Genomic DNA, 18,653 nt, shown 5'->3' with positions numbered 1-18,653 from the left:
TCTCGGTTTACTTGGCTCCTCTGACAGGAATCATTGGTGACCTTCACTACAAAAGGCAAATTCAAGATTTCCACAAAGAACTTGGCTAGACTTAGGTCCCAAAGTCAAGTGATCAACATGGAATTGCTCACAACCCCATACCACTTCCCCAATCATTTTTTCCTTTCAGCTCACGGTATCCTCTTCTCCTTCACAATCTCCTTGTACGTAACCTTGCAGTAGTGAAGCTGCTATCCTCCAAATGCTCTCAAACTGCAAAAGATCACCATACATTAACACTGATGTCTTCTAAAGGAGGAGAAATTAAAATTACGGTGCCATGTGGTAATTGCCAATCTGATATAGAAATGGCTTTTGAAACAGTAGAGCTCCTACCAGGAAGCGAAGTAGTTTTGCCCAGTGTAATGAGCACACCAGATCTTGCTTCTCAGTTTACCTACCAATGTGAAACAGCAGGAGGGGAAATATGCAGCAATAAAGACACTTGGAAGAGGATGCAAGAACTTTGAAGCTGAAAGCACCTTACAAACAACAACGTCTCGGAACAAAGAACTAGCCAGCTTGAAATGTGACAAGCTTGTATTCATAGCAATAAAAAGCATGGATAAAAAGAATCCCAAAAAGAATAAAAGGACAAGGAAAGGCATTAGAGCTCAAGCACTTAAAGAAATAAAACAAGTTTTATATGTCACAGTAGCGACATGTCACACATTGTTTTCCAAATGTTCATAACAATATTTTCTGCCTGGTAGCCTTTAAACACACACTGAAGAATAGCAAGCAAATGTATTCAAAGGTCCTAAAATGACAGCAATTTTTTTTTTTTTTTAAAGCTGTATAAAAAACAGGCTGTCAGCCTGCATCTATTTCGTGACTACAGGATGATCCAAACAACATGGCTTTGAGAAAGGAGCTGTGTTGAAGTGATACTTTGCTGCACGTTCCAAGTGTCTTTGACAAAGAGCAGTAGTCTCCATAGCTTCTACTTCTCTTCCTCCTCCATGATGGTACACCACCTCAAGTTTACTTCTTAAATAAGCTTCTGGAAGCTATGGCCTCCAGCTTCTTCTTTCCCAGGAAGTCATATCAGTAGCTGATCAGGATGTCTCCTCAGCACTTAAGAGAAGAAACATTACCAGTTCTAGAACCTACCACATCTTCCACACAAAATGCAATGTCAAATTTTGCCCCTTGCAGACAAAACTGAGCAAAGCAGCAAATACTGTATCATAAAAAAATGCCTGGTGCAAGATCAAGTCAGAATTGTGGAGACCTATATTAAAAGCAAAGCAATTTAAAATTACCTACTACACAAGAGAGATTAATGTAAACTGGACAAAGTAACCCAGGCGAAGCCTAACAGTGCACAGTGTTAATGACCTTAATCTTTCACTAAGGATAGCTGCTAGTGAGGAAACAGCAATCTGGCACAGTTAGAATGCCCTCTTCCAAGAATGAAACACGGGTAAAAAGTTGGCTCATCAATTTATGAATTATATGTATTAAAGGAAGTTTTACAAACGTATTTACTAACAACTTATTTTGACTCCTACAGATTTCCAAAGAAAGAGTAACATTTGTAAGGTGTTCTAAAGTTGCTTTCTAAAAAGCATCTCTCCTGAATGTTTAGGGTGCTTCATATACATTTTTCATGTATATTTTGTCCTTGATCATTAAATAAGCACACAGAGCAAATCAGCATTGAGGGACAGTAATTCTCCATGTCATGAAAAAAACCTTATTGCAAAGTGATTATAAAACTCAGTATGAAGTATAAGAAAGTGACAATGAATTTAATAATTTTATCTCATGAATGACAAACGTATGCTTATAAATGTTATCTAAAGACTACAACAAAACAACACCAAAATGTTATCAGAAACGTGAGTAGTTTAGGTCATTGGGGAGAATTTTCCTCTAGTAGGGTCTCCCTAGGATCCCCACCACAAACTGCATTTTTGTCGGGTTTGGGTTTTGGGGGGGGGGGGGGAGGATGTTGGTTTGGGGTTTGTTTGTTTTTATCTCCAAAGAACACCTTAGCAGAAGCTATCAGCTTTGACAGAACACCAAAATTCTGGCACTGAACCATAAATTGACCATTACCATAAAAAGAACTGCTAAATGAGAAACCATGTGCTCAGTATAAAACTAATTTCATGCTTTCAAAAGCACACAGTGGCTTCTAGCAAGATAGTGGCCCTGGGACTTGCAAAGACAGATTGGCTAATACAAATGGTGTGTGCTCCTGATGCAGTCTGCTTAGCCAAGCTTTACATGTACTGGCAGTAAATGGAAATTCTCGAATCTTCTGTCAAACAAATACACACTTATCTATAACTTTAGAGCTGAAAGCTATAAAACAGCTGCCTCATAAATATATTTAGCAGGAAAATGCATGAGCTGTCCTAGTTCCTCATAAAAAAAACCCAAACCACAGCAGTCTTTACTAGTGAGCACAGATATTTCTATAGCAAGCAAGAAAAACATTTTAATAAATATTTTTCAGCATCTTTCCTTCTTTTATTAAAAAAATTACTATCAGCAAACGCAAATATAATCAGAGCAGGTCTGACCACAAACTAAACATATTAGCAGAACAGCAATGCTTAATAAGTAACTCAGTTGAACTAATTTTCTGTGTTTTGCTCTAGGTGAAATTCTCAGTAAAAAACTTTTTGTTGTTTCTTTTTTTTTTAACACATAGGTACAAAGTCTATTCAGTTTACAATAATGCTTCTTTTGAGCTTAAAGATTTACTACTAGAACTTCACGGGCTACCTTTAGCACACTATCTGTTCCCTTAAATAAAACTTACAGCACTAAATCTCAAATTTAACTCGTTAGGGAGAAGCAACAGTAATTTTATACCCTTCTCAAAGCAAGTTGTCAGTGCAAATGAATTACTGGAAGCTACCCTGGGCATGACAGGTCATAACTTTTAATATTAACAATGACAGACATATGCAAGATGTCAAACCCACTATACAATTTATTTCATTCTTTACTTTCTTAGTTTATCTGGAGAATCCGACAGCTCTTGTGTTTTACGTATCATTATAACCGTAATTTGAGATTTAACAAGCCAGAAAGCAAGCTCTGGTAAGAGGTATTTACTCACACTGCTAATTAGCTTCTTTTTACAACAATAATACAGCATCACTGACATGTTCCAAAAACATTTAAAATGCATAGGAAATCACCTACTGAAAAGATGCCCTCTGCAAACAGCAAGCAAGGAAAAGGAGCTTGCCACATATTTAGAGTTACTTTTAATAATGAAATAAGAAAAGAAGAAAAATATGCATTATATGCCTTTCCATTTTTCTTATCCTTTCCACTGGAATAACTAAAATACAAATGACATGCACACAGAAATAATGCCAAACATATAAGCATCTACTCTTCATAACATATCAGAAAACAATCCAGTGAAGTTTAATAATAAAAATCATGCTCACCTCTACTGGGAAGTCCACTCCACATTATGGCAATACTATTTAAGCAGCTTAAACACCAACCAAGTTACATAAACAAAACTTCCAGTATGTGACCAATATGATCTACGGTGCTACAGAGACTTGGCTCCAGCCCTGATCATCTGTGTGACAGTACACTGTTATACCAGTGCAGCCTCAAACCTTCCCAGATGCCGGCTTATTACATTGCTCATTGAAAATCCTTCACACACTGGCAACATTTTAGGGAAGGACAAGCACACTCTGAGTCATTTGTAAAGAAAGCAAAGCAATTTCAGTTCTGTATCTTCATGCGTACCGAAACACAGAGCACTGTCAAAGTAGAAGTCTGAGGTGAATTTATGCCGAGAAACAGGCAACCCAAGCCTTCATTATCAATGCATGGAATCAGCTACAGTGATCAAATTCAAACAAACCATTAAAAAAAAAAGGATATGATTACAAGAGGCTCTACAGATTCAGCTCCAAACCCCACGGAACGAAGAATCATCTATCTAGACTGTGTAAATGTTAAAAATAGCTCTGCCTTTTCTACAATGAACACGAGACAGAGGAGAATCAGTAGCCTGTATTGTGATGAGGTTTGTTATTGGAAAAAAAAATCCAGCAATAAAAATTAATGATTCCTCACAGCTTTTCTAAATAAGATTAATTTACAATTATGCAAATGAACAAATAAGTACTTTTTAATAACATAACAAAGTCTATTATACATAAACAAATAGGATATCTATCAAAGAGAAGTATAAATATTTGGATGAAAAATTTTATACTACTGACCCAGCAAATATCTGTACAGTCCAGCAGATTAAGCATTTGTACAAAAAAACCCGAACCAACAACTAAAAGCATGACATTACATGACCAATGCCTTCGTCTTTCAAAAACAACAATAATTTTTAATTACCTACTATGAAAAATCTCCATGGCTTATTAAATTCATGCTCTTCCTACTCCCACACAGACTTCCCACTATGTAAATCTTTTTGTCTTTTCAGGTACTTCATACATTTTCTTTCCCAAAAAAGGTAAGAGGGCATGTGTCGCTGTGCATACTCACACCCACAGAGATATACAGTATAATAAGAATCAGATGTAATCACGACTAGGTTAAGTTTGCAAAGAAATAGAAAGACACAGGATTTTTTATTATAATACCTGTACAGTTATCCAAATACACTACTGTGTCATGAGACAACTATGAGAGAAATTTTGGCAGGATCTGATCCCAGATGAGGATACTTACATACAGAGAGAGTATCTGATTTACTTTTGCAAGGTAAAAATAATAAACAAATCTGACTTTATTTTATTTTTTCAGTTATTTTAATACAGAAATCACTGTTGGAAATGCACACTGAATAAAAATTATGACTCTGCATTTATAGATCCCTTTTCATCTCAGCTGTCTACACCTGTAAACTGTGGATCACACCCTTCAAAGAGACAGTGAAGAAATCCTTGCAGCAACATGAAATTCTCGCGTGAACTCAACTGATTTCAGTAGCTTTCCAGGCCGTTGCCCAGGCTGTTTAAATGACAAGGGAGACCCCCGCACCCAACCAGAGCAGAAGCTGTGTCATCACCACTCCTGCAGCCCTTCTCAGCTTGAAATCATGGCTGCTGAGCAGCTGTGGTTTTGGTCTTCAACTCTAGAACACCTGATTCTCTGAGGTCTTAAATGCTGGTTCTTTACCACAGCATAACTGCCCCTGAAGAGAGGTTAAACTCTCCAAGAAGGAATCTTGCAGAGAATTTTGATACAAGAATATATTTATGCAAACTAGTGGCAAAGAGTGCCAACTGTGGTAGCCAATTTTATTTTGAAACCTTCCCCCACTCCACCCAAAGCACCACCACCACCACCCCACCCCAAACTAATTTTTCCCATACTTGTAACACTCCATTTGTTTGCTTACAAATGTCATTCATGTGCTCCCCACCTCCAAGAGAATGAAATGGAGGCTACAGATGAATAATACGTCTGATTAACCTTTACCAACTTCAAAAAAGGTTGGGTTTTCTTTTTGCTATTAGGGAATTTTTGAATGTTTTGCTCTAATACAACTTACCAATTGCTTAAAAACAACCAACCTCAATGAAACGATAATTTTCCTTTTTGTTTTCTTCAGGACTACCAGTGAGTGCACGTATCTACTTATTATTTTTATGAATTTTACCAGTACTTTCACAGTGCAGCTACTCAAATGCAGAACAAAGTATTACGGATACAGTTTGTCGTTATTAGCAAACAAGGAACCATCTTTAACGTCAGCTCTGTCCCTTGATAGTGACTCTCATCATCAAAATTTTGTAAGGATTATCAAGTGCACGAAAACAATATAATAAATCCCCTTAATTTCAGAGCAGATAATCATGACTGCTGTGAAAGAAAAATAGCAATCACTTATCATAAATACATTTCACATTTTAAGAAAAATGTTAACTTATGTAACATTACATATTTATTAAGTTGTGGAAAATACTCAAGTGATAGAAACAATGTGGAATCATCTACCAAATGCAATTTTGTTCAAAAGACAACTGAATAAGAAAAGAAGTCAAGATACCCAGTAGCGAGAAGTGAAATACTAGCAGTTTCTCACTCACTAATCTAAATTACATTACAGGAACGTTAACTTTTTTTAATTATTATATTGGAGAAAGGTAGTAGTTTTGCTTTTTAGCAAAAGACTCTAATCTTTTCCAAACAGAAAAACAGATTTTACCCAGAGTAGGATAGCAAAGTGAGGAACAACCTCCCTTTCACACAGGGGGCAGAAGGAGGAAACCCCATGGCGTTGCTCCACTTTGTGCTCCCATAGCAGCAGCCTCCTTCAAACTGCTTTCCAAAAGGTTGGGCTATAGGCAGCAGACATGGAAGGCAGAAGAAGCACTGACCTCCTACAAGTCTGAAAGAGGTTTTGGCATAACACAAGAAAGAGTAAGCTCACAGTGATTTCTACTATCCTCCTCCTCCTCTTCCCTATAGACTTACACAACAATTCTATGGCTATGCATGCACACATTTAGTAGGACTCAGCTCACGAACTTTTTTCAAGATACTTTTCGTTGCTGCTTAGCATTCCTCTGAGTACTTGGCAGAATAATTCATAAAGATCTTCTGTAATAAAAAATCAGATTATCCTTGTTCTTTTTTTAGAAAAATGAAAGACAAACATTGATAAAGAATTTGAGGACCTAAATCAAGAGGCTTAAAGTAAGCAAAAATTCTGTTCTCCATTAAGTTGGCACAAAGCAGTCTTAGATGGCAACTAAGCTACCTGTCAGAAAGCTAGTCCTGGCCCAGCTAAGGATTCAAACCTACATAAAAAGACCTCCACTTAGGATCAGATTCTCTGACAATTAAAAACCAAAGAAAAACTCCACTGAAATCAAAGTAATGCACTGCAGTTTCATTCTGTTGTAACCGACCATCATTTAATCCTGCACTGACTGAGTCACCTGGCAAAGTAATTTCTTTACAGTTTCATTAAAAAAAACCCAAACAAACAAAACCAAAAAAAGCCTTGTGGATTTAAGGCTATCTGGAATATTTTCAGAATAATTTCTCAACGTCTACCAATAGTCAGTTTTACTTTTTGAGAAAAAGAAGTCAAATGCTTAGAAAATTAATTACTAATCTGAATTAGTTGTTTAAGAAGGTCCTTTTCATTTGACATGGCTGAAGACACTGTTCACACTTCCTAACTCCAGACATTGAGTTGGGAAAACCAATATGCAAGTTAGCTATATAGTCCATGGATCCTTTGAAGGATAATTCTGAGCACTTTAATTGTAAGCCTCCCTGCCTCCATTAACTTGAAATGATGCCTAGGGCAACTTAATAGGGCATTGCACAAGAAGGCAAAGCAGTTCTAATCTCTGTTGCCACAAGTGAAAAAAAAAAAACCCTGCCTTTTCCATACTCCCTTGTTCTCCTCCTATATCCAAGATTGCTGTTTTACCCTCTCCCATGCATCAGCATTACCAGGCCCTTTTTGTGACCCAATTTAAGTCACAAACACAACAGAAGTCTAGTCATTTATGTATTTATTTTGCTAGCTTAACAAATCCCTGGCTGTCATTGCTGTGAGCCAGATCACCCAACTGTGTGTTGACAGTATCTCGGGAAATCATCCTGTGATTATTTCCTCAGTATTGCCGAGTAACACATTAACTTGTAGGACTGTTCTCTACAAAGAGTCACGGCATAGGGTCCCACAGCATTTCCAAAACTGTTCTTGGAATCCCTGACCTTGCAGGACAAAGAGGCAGAGCTGCCGCCAGAATACACTGCCAGAGGACTAACATCCCAACCTCACTTCTAGCCAGAACTACAGAAAAATCTTCAAACATGCCATGAATGAGTGCCATCCGGACCCTAAAGCACATCTGCTCTTTAAAACAGCCTAGGACCCAGGAAAAAAGTGGTTATGCTTTGCCTACTTCTAGAATTTGGGTACCTTCTGTAACAAAAATGAAACCACCCTACCCATTTCCAGGGATCTGTACAATTTGGACTTCGATAGGTATTTCTAGTACACTCACTCTTAAAACTACACCAACCGTTCCCATGTTAGCACGGGGGCAAAGGAGAGAGAATGAGAAGACTCACCACGAGATACACACACCCCCCCACACCCCCCGGGAACAAGTAATGAGAATTCGTGGAGCAAAACCGGTATCCTCTCCAAAGGAGAACTGGGAGGAACATAACGAAGTCATCCACAGTGCTGCCCACAGCGGATACTAACAAGCAACTCGCTGTTACCCCTGCAGATAGCTTGCTTAACGACAACGGCTTCCGAGCAGAGCGGCGGCAGAAGCGGCCCGGCCGAGGCAGCGCCGCGGCCCCTTCGCCCCAGGGCCCCGCTTGCCCAACGGCGCGGGCTGCGCCGCCATCTCGCGGCGGCCTCCGGCGCCATCTCGCGGCGGCCTCGCCATCCCGCAGCCGCGCCGCCCTCCCCGCCCGCCTTCATCTCCTCAACGCTTCACTCACGGGCTGTCTGTTCGCACGTCAGGAGGCAAGCAACCTCTAACTAGCCAAGCCCGCACCATACTCTCAGGACTGGTGTCTCCCCCTTCGAAGAGCAGGTACTGGAGGTACCCTCGTTTTCGGGGTGCCAGGTGGGACACGGGGCACCCCGAGCGGCTGTGACCTGACCCACCGCTCCCACCGCTCCAGGCTCCAGCAAGACGTGCTGCTGAAAAGCCTGCAACAGGCCCGCTCCAAATCACGTTTCCCCAAGGCTCCAAGAAACTAGCCTTTCCTTTCCTGCTTGTAGGAAACAACTGAAATCATTTCCAATTCAAGCTGCAGAATACACACTTTCTTGTCTTCCCGAGACTTCATGTATTTCCTTCTGGCAGGAGCCTGACCGTACATCAGATATGCCTGGCACAAGGGTAGGGATGGCCCCTGGGAACGGCGTCACTGACAAGCTTCAGCCTGAGCTGCAGTAAGACAGGATGGGTTCCACTGGTAATGAACAATCGCTAACATAAGCAACAGCGGAGGCTCTAGCATTGTGTGCAATATACTTTTCCAGTAGAATACCGTTTCCTTCACATGCATAATATTTAACACCAATCTAAAGAAAACAAGGAGTTCAATGAGTGGATCAAATCACCAAGGCCTTCTAATTTAGTCAATTAATTCCTTGAGTTGGTCAATATAAAGAAAAGCAGCTGTGAAACTTTAATTTACATGCAATTTTACTTGCTGTGAAGTAACTGAAATTGCAGGCACAGGTACAATAGCAAAATAGCTTCTAGATTTCAGTAATGGGGTGGGGGAGGCAAAATAACCAAAAGTCTATAGAAACAGAGTAGGCTTTTTAGAAAAATATGTTGCTAAATACCTTCTGAAATTCTATGACAATCATACACTTAAGTATAAAGAAGTAACTTAAAGTTATCTCTAAAAAGAGATTCAGACTTTAAATGTACAAACCCCCCTCATCTACACATTGTGGAGTATTATTGCCACAGCCTGGAATTCCACAGTTACCAAATCGTAGTAAACTCTTCAATAGCAGTACAACAAGGACCATTATGTATTACTGAAAGTTACGAGCAACAAATTGAGATTATAGTTGTAAAACACAGTGGAAGTCAACAATTAAAAGGACACTTTGTAACAGCCTGAGGCCACCTGTCACAGAGAGGACCTCAGAAGAGGATGAATATCAAAATATGTCTCATCACTCCTTTGTGTTCATCACCATTTGGAAGAAAGTCCACCAGGAGCCAAGGAGGCTGGAGGCAGTGATGGTGCACATACCAGTTTTGTGACACAGGATCAAGAGAGTTCTGGCAGGTCTGTAATCCTGTCTGTACTGTCAACGAATATTTACAGTCATGTATATTTTACAATCACCTTATTTTCCAACAGGAATATTACTAATTTCACATTCATCTTATGAAGACAGAGGAAAACTCCAACCAGAGATTAGCAGGAACCTTTGCAGAAAGCTTCCTGAGGTGTGCTGAACTGTTCACTACCTGGTTCATTAGAAGGATATGTAGTTACAAAAATGAAGTATGAGGGGCTATTTGCCTCCTTTGCACGTAGAATAAAGTCTGTTCACTGGTGAGGTGAGATGAATATAATTGTTCTGTTACCATCTGCACAATAAATTCTGTTTACAATGTTAGCCAAAGAAATGGGAAAGGCAGACTCCCATTACAAGGGGTAGTAATACTCCAGAGGACATGGATTAAAACAGCCTGGATTATGTCAATTTATAAGAAAATGAATTTCTAATAATTTCTGGAAAGTGGTCTCTGAGAACTACATTTCAGTACATCTTGTTCTCATACTAGCTCTTAAGCAGTATATTAAATTGTCTATGCAATAATAATAATAGACTGCATATGCAAGGCATTTCTTTCTTTTAACTGCTATGAAACCAACATCCTTCAGCTACAAAAACGGAAAGCCTATTTCAACATACACTGGATAGACCAGCATAACTAGTAAATAACTAGGATATAGTCTAATATAGAGATCAGTGAACAAAGCACAAAGAAACATGAATTTTAACTCCTAAGCTATACTATAACCCCAAAGCATGTGTTCCAGCAAACATAAAATATTCCCAGCATCAGAGCATTCTTTGAGCAATGGTGCCTTTGAGCATCTGCTGCAATCCCCAGGAACAACAGCAAAGACATCAGGTGCAGGGGTCCAGCTAACAAAAAGCCACAGAAAATATACAATGCAAACATTTAAAATGTTTTCTATCCGCACACAGAGGAATTTAAATTAAATTAGAATGTCTCATAGATATTAAACTATTTAAAGAATGCACATAATTATGTCATTTAGGTGTTATTCAAAAGGAATTTAATCTTTTGGACCACAGGCCTTACCCAAATGATACCCTTACGCTACTTGGTTCTAAACCAAACAAAACAATACCAAAGAATTCAAAAAAAGTCAAATTCAGTTAACAAGAATCAAACAAAAAAAAAAAAAAAAAAAAAAAGAAGCTAAACCCTTTAAGGCAGTTTGTTTTGATGCAGAACAAAAAATGCCCAAAGCAAATCCCCTCATGTGGCTAATAAAAAAAAAAATCTCTAATAAAATTAGTAAAACTTTTTTCATGAAGATTTGACATCTGTTACTTCATCAATACCAAGTGTTAATAAGCAGCAACTTTTGCTTCTTCTAGACAATAATTCCTCAATACTTGCAGCATTTTATTTCTCAGAACTAGAAAGGATGACTTGCTATACTTGTTTGAGATGTAAAGAATACTTTCCAAGATCAACTTTGGCACTTTTGGATTCTACAAAATGTCAAAAGCCCCTGAATTTTCTTTAACAAAATAAATGGAAGGGAAAAAAGAAAGTATCTATTTCAACTATCAGTAAGAAAAGCATCCTTAAATTTTTCTAACAAATTTTCTTCAATGCTGTTAGAACATCACAGAAAAATGATAATCCTGCAGCAAAATCCTAAAACTATGAACTTCAAAGCAAGAGACCATATGGCATACCAGGACCCCTTAAAAAAAGGGAAGGAGAGTCACAACATCCTTACCCTTACAACCATACAAGAGAAAATCATTTGTTCCATGTGTTCACTTTCTAATATGCATAGAGAAGTACACATTATGTGCTTTGCACCTTTACATTATGCATGTTAAATGCATTTTGCCAAAGCATTTGGGACCTTTGCTTTGCTCAGTAAGTAAAAAGTATTATTTCAAATTACTTCTCACTTGAGAGTAATTAAAACCCAGACCACTGAAAGCAGAAACAATGAAAGGGCCAGCCCTGTAAATTCCAGCTCTCTTCCTCCCCTTCCCACCACTACATTTCTTTTAAAAGTTTCTCCTGTACACATAGCATCCTTCCAGAAGTTTGTTTTGGGAGCAAAAGCAGATGACAAAATGCATGACTATTTGAAGCCACAACAGCTAATTTTAAATAGACCATATCACAACTACACAAGGCCCAACACAGCCATTAATCATTCTTTAATGCAATATTGCCTCAATACAAGTTGGCTTCACAGGAAAATAAATACACCAGTAATTCTCTACATGGCAAAATATTATTAACTACTAGTATTAATCTATATTAAGTTTAATGGTTATGTTGGGTGGGTAGCGTAGAGCTTAAAAGCTTCCTGAGATTTCTTGACCAAAATCCAACATCTCATACTAATCATGTACCTGTGCTTGTACTTGCAAACAAAGTGCCAGGAGCTGCACTTGTAGGGAGTTTTCCATTATTTAGCTGCTTCACTCTTTTCAGGTGTGACTTCCCATTGTAATGAACTTGAGCTTGTGCTGCAGAGTTCAGCTGTATGTTGCACACTTCGCAGAAGGAAAACAGTATCTTCTTTTTTTCTTTGCTTAATTGATAGTCCTGTCTGTCATTCCTCAGTCCTTTTTCTTCAAAGCCCCGTAGAACAGCTGGTTGATTCATAATCCCATCTTCAAAGACGTGGTCAGGACTTAATGGACGCTTCATACCTACAAAGCAACAGACAAAATTGGTACCAGAAGCCAACTAATACCACTTACTACTAAATCAGCATTTTCTTTTTTAAAATGCTATACAATGTGAAACAAAGACCAGTTCCAACAAATAAGGTTCCAAATTGCAGAGGCGTCACTTAATAGAGAGATACATGCATTTGTGACACACCGCAGCGCTCAGAAATAGTAAATTGGCAATGTATCACAGCGTGTGCACAACAACTACTCAAAACAACTCATTATTTTGTTCTGCAAGCTCTCTATTTTAAAGCAGGTTTATTATTGCATCTCTAGCAGAGGTTAAGATTATTTTCAAATACATTTCCTTGGCCTCACTAAACACTGGTTCCAGAGCTTTTCACTTTTCAGTGCCCATAGCAGTACCCACTGCCTCAAGTACAATTATTCAACAAGAAGTATGCAGACAAGAGATGTTACTGAAACACTGGAAGACAGCAGAATGTTCAAGTGAGACTAATGAATACTTTCCACTTCTATATAGCCCCAAATTTTCAGCCTTCGTACAACCATTAAGATGTTGTCTATAGTAGTCCGTCTATACCTTCACAATTAAAATTATTATACAGAGAAATGCCAACTATAAGTTAGTCTTGTGGGATCTACACACATACACAGTAAATGACAGTCCCTGAACAACAATCCAAGAGCCTAAAATATGCACTTGTCCCTAGAGAATAAAAACCTCATCATGATAAATGAACAAGCTGCACAAAGAACAGTTTTATACATGGGGGGGGGGGGGGGGGGGGGAGGTGTGTATTTTATTTAATGCATGCTGCTAAACCAGCAGAGAAGGAAGGGGGGGGAAGGGGCTCTTTATAAGGGGAAGAAGGGTCCAGGGTAACTCAAATAGAAAATATTTCTGTTATATTGGCTAAACAACTTGCTGTTTACACTTTATTCTCCCCCCCCAAATACTCTGGATCAGCTGATGGCTGGCTCAGGGAGCTGTGCAGAAGAGCATCTCTTTCCAGGGAAGACTGCACCTATGTTCAGCTTTCAGAAGCAAAGATATCTTTGTGTGCACATACCACCCTGTTAGGCAGGAGGAATTAGAGAGACCACAACTCCACACACTCAAAACAAACCACAAAAGCAGTCATAGCAAACCTCCCCAAAAATGTGTAGTATTCACAAGCAATACTAGAATACTCCTCTCGTTACCCAGACAAGTATATTACCAGGAGAAAGTCTGTTTGGTTCTTTGGTACAGGTACATAAATGGAAAAAACTTCAGAAATAGGTTAAAGAGTCATTTATATGGTGGGATGCAGTATTTCATCACATTCCTAACTCTAGCCCATGCTTAAAATTTTAGCATTTGTACAGATTCCTCCTCAAGCATGATTCACTGATCAAGTATACTGAATAGAGTTCATAGTCATATATTTGTTTCATATAACTGACAGTCCTGTCTTCAAATAAACAATATAAACAATATATTCATTAAGATATACATCACATCAAATATTAAACCAAAAAATAATTATTAAAAATAATTGTAGGGTACAGGTACATTATTGCTTTTAAAAACAAAATACTACTGATCCTGCAAACCTAGGCTAGACACTGTCACACTAAATCATTTAAGCATAAGTATCATATTTCAAGGCAAGCAACCAAGATCCTCGACTCAGCTGAGCTTAGATGACATTTTCATCTGAAAATTTAATCTGCTTAGAGCTTTAGTATTTGTTACTTTTCAATGTATTTTTTAAACCATAAATAATTTCCCTTACTCCCTTTGTTTTCTGTATATTTTTCTTTCAACGGTGCTGTTGTCAGTTTTGTTCCCTGAAGTAAAAGGTTTTGAAACAAAAGTATTTTTTATATTACATTTTTTTAGATGCTATAAACATACAAACATAATTATTTAATAATAAAATAGGTAACAGTTTAAAAATCCTGGCTTGCCAGAAATCTCATAAGTCTGCAGAAACCAAATAATAATTCAAAATATAATTCAGTAATTATTTCAATAATCTATAAGATCTTAATGAAAGTCAGGTAGTTTGGATGCATTTAAAAGTGACAGAGGCAAACATCTGCATTGGGAAGCTGCATGACCAGAAAGCAGACTGATAGAGCAGACAGCTCTGCTGAGTACCTGTAACAGCACGAGAACCTTACAAAGGAGGTTTATTTTGGAAAGCACCAGCCTGGTACTGCATTAGCCCATTATCAAGGCAGCACAAGATACACATTTGGACTGCACCCTTTGGTTTACTTTCATCCAAAGGAACAAAATCTCTCAACTGGTAAAGTCTGAGACTGCTAAAATATGAACCAAAGTGGGGTTAAGTGGGGAAAATCAGAGCACTTGCCTCAAAAGTGCACTCCTGATGTGACCAAAAATATTTTTAATATGGACACACCTGGAAAGAACAACTGAGCACAGGAAGGACTCAAACACTGCACCTACACCCTAAGGCATCCCAGCTGCCAGTCTAGAAAGAAAATTAATGTTCAGACGAAGAAAAAGAAACTACTGTCCAAGGTTCACTTTTATTTTTACAAACAAAATAGTTTTAAACGCAGTTTTACTACAAAGTACCATCTTAGTTGCATTAACACAGGACAAATGAGTCCTCTTGCTACTAATTTAAGAATTAAAAACCACAAGCTGAAATTTTAAAATAACCCTGATTGCCTAAAGCTCTGCATCTAAATTAAAAGGTGACCTGATTATAAGCAGCAATGACCTCACAACAACTGATGGGAGCAGCAGATGCAAAGCACTTCTGAAAAATACCTGCACTAGGCATCTTAAACATTTGCTTTAGCAGGGCTTGCAGCAGCAAAGTGTCTGACCGGCCCTACGCTGGAGAGGACCTGTACATGCAGCCAAAGACCAAACCATGCTAACACTCAGAAGTCTGCCTGTTCCTAAACAGAAATCCCAGCCCTCGTCTTCCTGGGATTTGAGATACCTGAACATTTGGTACAGCAAATCATCTGTGTTTGAAAAGCCTTGTCCAGTCCCTTCTAAAGTGTTTAAAAAGAAAATGTTGGTGGCAAACATCCACCGAGATTTTACAGTATGCAAATCTTTCACACAGTAATACAGCTTTTACTATAACTGATCACTTCTTGTGGTGTATCTATTTGTTCAAAAAATAAAAAGTTTATTACATGAAAGGTCCCATTTGTCTTTAAAATTTTGTCTCCTTCCTTTCTTCTTTAAAGTTAGGGTTGGAAAAACACACCTTTAAACATCTCTGCTGAAATGTCCCAGCTCTAGAATATACAGAACAAGTACAATTCTGCATTGAGTCAGTGTTAAGAATGTCACCATGAATGCAATTTATTTTGTAAGAGGTAACCTTTCTTTAGAAAGCTATCTGAATGCTTTACACTTCTATGAAAGAAACTTGTACATACATATTAAACTGTAATTTAAAAAAAAAAAAAAAAACCACCACACAAACCAAAAAACTTCTGCATTCCTCCTGTTCTCTACATTTCCTAGTCCCTCAAATTTATGCAAGCAAGCATCTGGCAAGTGTCTTCTTCCTTCAAAAAGAGCTTTTCACTGCAGACAGATTTTGAAGAATTCTGGATGGTATTTATTCTTACCCACCAGGAGTCAGATATGAAATGGGGCCATTTTGTTCCTCAGGCTTACACATAGCTCAATAACATTATCATGTAACAGAAGCAGCTACTTGAGACTACAGTCAGTGAACTGAGAATAAAGAGAAGTTACATGATCATTACATTCTGCAAAATCAAAAAAAATCATTTAGAGTAATATAGATGGGATTGTGAGGTATTTAGAAGTAGGTTTAAGACTGAAAAAAAAAGAATGAGTTAATTAAAAGGGAGAAAGGATGGAAATTATCATACGGGGAAAATACAATAGATCAATCCTGCAGGCTCCCACTTTTGTGTAACCTGGATACAGCACAGTAGAAGCCAAATCTCAGCAGCAGCTGATACATAACAATATCCACAAATTAAAATGTCCCATACAAAAGGGACATGATTTTGTCAATCATACTGGAGTTACAAAGGTAGTGCTATATCACTGTAGTTGTATTTACTCAAAGACTTAGAGGACCAGATGCAATTAAAAATGGAAAGGTGAGAACATGAAACGAAGAAAAAAAGCAGGAAATGAAGAGCATCCAAGTATGGTAGAAAACATCCAGCTGAAATTATCTAGAAAAATCTAAGTCCGTAAAGGGATTGTATGTCATTCATCTTTCACAGGTACTTGAAAGTCTGCTTCTTTCTCTTGCAACAGTAAGTTCTGATTCAAACCAGATATACTCATTTTTACTCTGATCAAAATCACAACAGGAAGCAAGGCAAGTGTAAGAGCTTTTCAGGTATTTGACGTAAGCTGTCACCAGACTACATAAATTGTCCCCACCCCATCACATTTCCTCCCCAGTACACAGAAGTGATCTATCCGAATAGATTCTGCAAGCAATACTGGAGCAAGAATAAATTAGTGATTTATGACACCACATTAAAATTCTTCTGTGTCATGAGATACCCTGTTAGGATTTCTGAAACCACATCTTCTCAGCCTCTTGCAGCTGGCAAAGAAATCTAAGCATGGACATCCTTTGTACTTGAAGCTCAAGGCAATTAGCCTTTCAATTTAGCTAATTTACTTTTAAACAGAGTTGTGCTTTCAGAGGAGCTACAAAGAAGTATTATATATAGTACACTGCTGTAGGTGAGAATGTGCAAATCTTTACTCAAAGGAAATAAGCTTTGGTTATCCTAATGAATTAGTGATGGTTACATGAAGCATTCTTTTCCTGAGTGCTGGTCTAAACTTTCGCAATGACCATTTCTAATTAGTTGATACTTCAAAGAAACACTGTGCTCAAAATGTAATTAGACTGCCGTCCCTCTGTGGATCTGTGCCAGGTAAGCAAAATAGAAAACGTATTTTAACAACTTACATATGGGCAAAGAGAATTTTCTCCTTCAGCCTTTGGAAATAGTTAAATGAGTTATGGAAGACACAGGAACCAATATAAAAATTAACTGGCTTTCTATATTGTTACATTTCCAAAAAGGTTCATTCAGACAACCAGCTTGAATAACTCCAGAGCATTATTTAAAAGAAACTCCCTAGAGCTGCTTTTGAGGAGTCTTATGACCTTTCTTATATTTTTAGATAGTATTTCCCAAACATAGATAAACTATCAAGAGGCATATGGTTTGCACCATCTGGGCAACAAGTTCTATTGGGATACTGTGGTGAACAGCATATGCATAGAGCCTCATGCGCAGTATCCTACAGTGTTAAAAAAGCACTAGAGACTATTTTGAAGCCAACCTTGAAAAATCCCCCATATGTTTAAGGGACCAGCTTTCTTTCAGAAGATGTGTTCCTCTTTCTTTCAGTACAAATCAAAACAGAGAACTGCCATGTTTGATCTTCATCTTGTTCTGAAATTCCTCAAGGAGACATCATATTCTGCAATGTTTCCACCTGTCAAACTATTTATTACCCATCCATACACATCTGATCACTCTTCCTTATTTCTTTCATCTCTGCTCACAATGCACATAGAATGTTTTAATTTAAAGTTACAGTAAAAACTGGATGGTTCAGAAAAGTAAATACATTTTTATTCCTGTGACAGGTAAAGAATAATCAGGTAATCATGGCACACTGACCAAACTGGGTTAAGTAATTTTTTAGCCTGTATTTTGATGCCGGTTTATCAATGTGAAGAGGAATAGGAAGTCAGCGTGCTATTCCTGTGCATGAAAAGTTTTGAATGGTGTAGTATGACAAATGGCTGACAGCCTCTTCACTAACACATTTTAGAGTATTTAACATTTGAACAAGATTCTCTTTAAGCTACAAAAACAGATGGTTGTTTCACAACACAAACATTAGCTGTTCAGTACAAGGTAATTCAGAAAACTGAAAACATTCAGGTAGTATTTTGCTTTGTTCTACCAGCCTTGAAATTGTCCATGTTAAGGAAACCTGAAGTTAGACCTACTGTACTATACTGTGAGCTCAGCTAAACTGGAATAAATAAAATCACTCTTGACTTACATTATCACAGACTGCAGTTGCATGTGCCCATGTTTGTAGCTAGCTCTAATTATAAAGTTGATCCTTTCCTCCTTAACCCCCATACTCACAGGTTTCTGGCATTCTTAACAAGAATAGATTTACACA

General features: G+C 37.9%; 1 protein-coding gene and 1 long non-coding RNA gene across 4 annotated transcripts in view; one reads left to right on the top strand and one right to left on the bottom strand.

Moving 5' to 3' along the window:
* The window catches only part of LOC142031225 (uncharacterized), a 51,894-nt gene extending 44,835 nt beyond the window's left edge, over positions 1-7,059 (top strand). For both annotated transcript variants that reach the window (XR_012650461.1, XR_012650460.1), the window contains one exon: positions 4,865-7,059. This is a non-coding gene — a long non-coding RNA (uncharacterized LOC142031225). The remainder of the gene's footprint in view (positions 1-4,864) is intronic.
* ZNF385B (zinc finger protein 385B) overlaps positions 1-18,653 on the bottom strand; it is a 176,162-nt gene that overhangs the window by 131,961 nt on the left and 25,548 nt on the right. The window contains exon 2 of one of the 2 annotated variants that reach the window (XM_075028326.1): positions 12,164-12,466. In XM_075028326.1, the coding sequence (XP_074884427.1) occupies positions 12,164-12,464 (301 nt within the window). In that variant the 5' untranslated portion in view covers positions 12,465-12,466. Of the gene's footprint in view, positions 1-12,163; positions 13,206-18,653 lie in introns of those variants that run through there. The other variant, XM_075028325.1, reaches the window with a different exon arrangement.

Source organism: Buteo buteo, chromosome 5 (assembly GCF_964188355.1).
Source record: "Buteo buteo chromosome 5, bButBut1.hap1.1, whole genome shotgun sequence".
In the NCBI taxonomy this organism is placed as follows: domain Eukaryota; kingdom Metazoa; phylum Chordata; class Aves; order Accipitriformes; family Accipitridae; genus Buteo; species Buteo buteo.
Note: the sequence above shows the minus strand (reverse complement) of the source record. Positions and strands in the feature narration are given on the sequence as shown.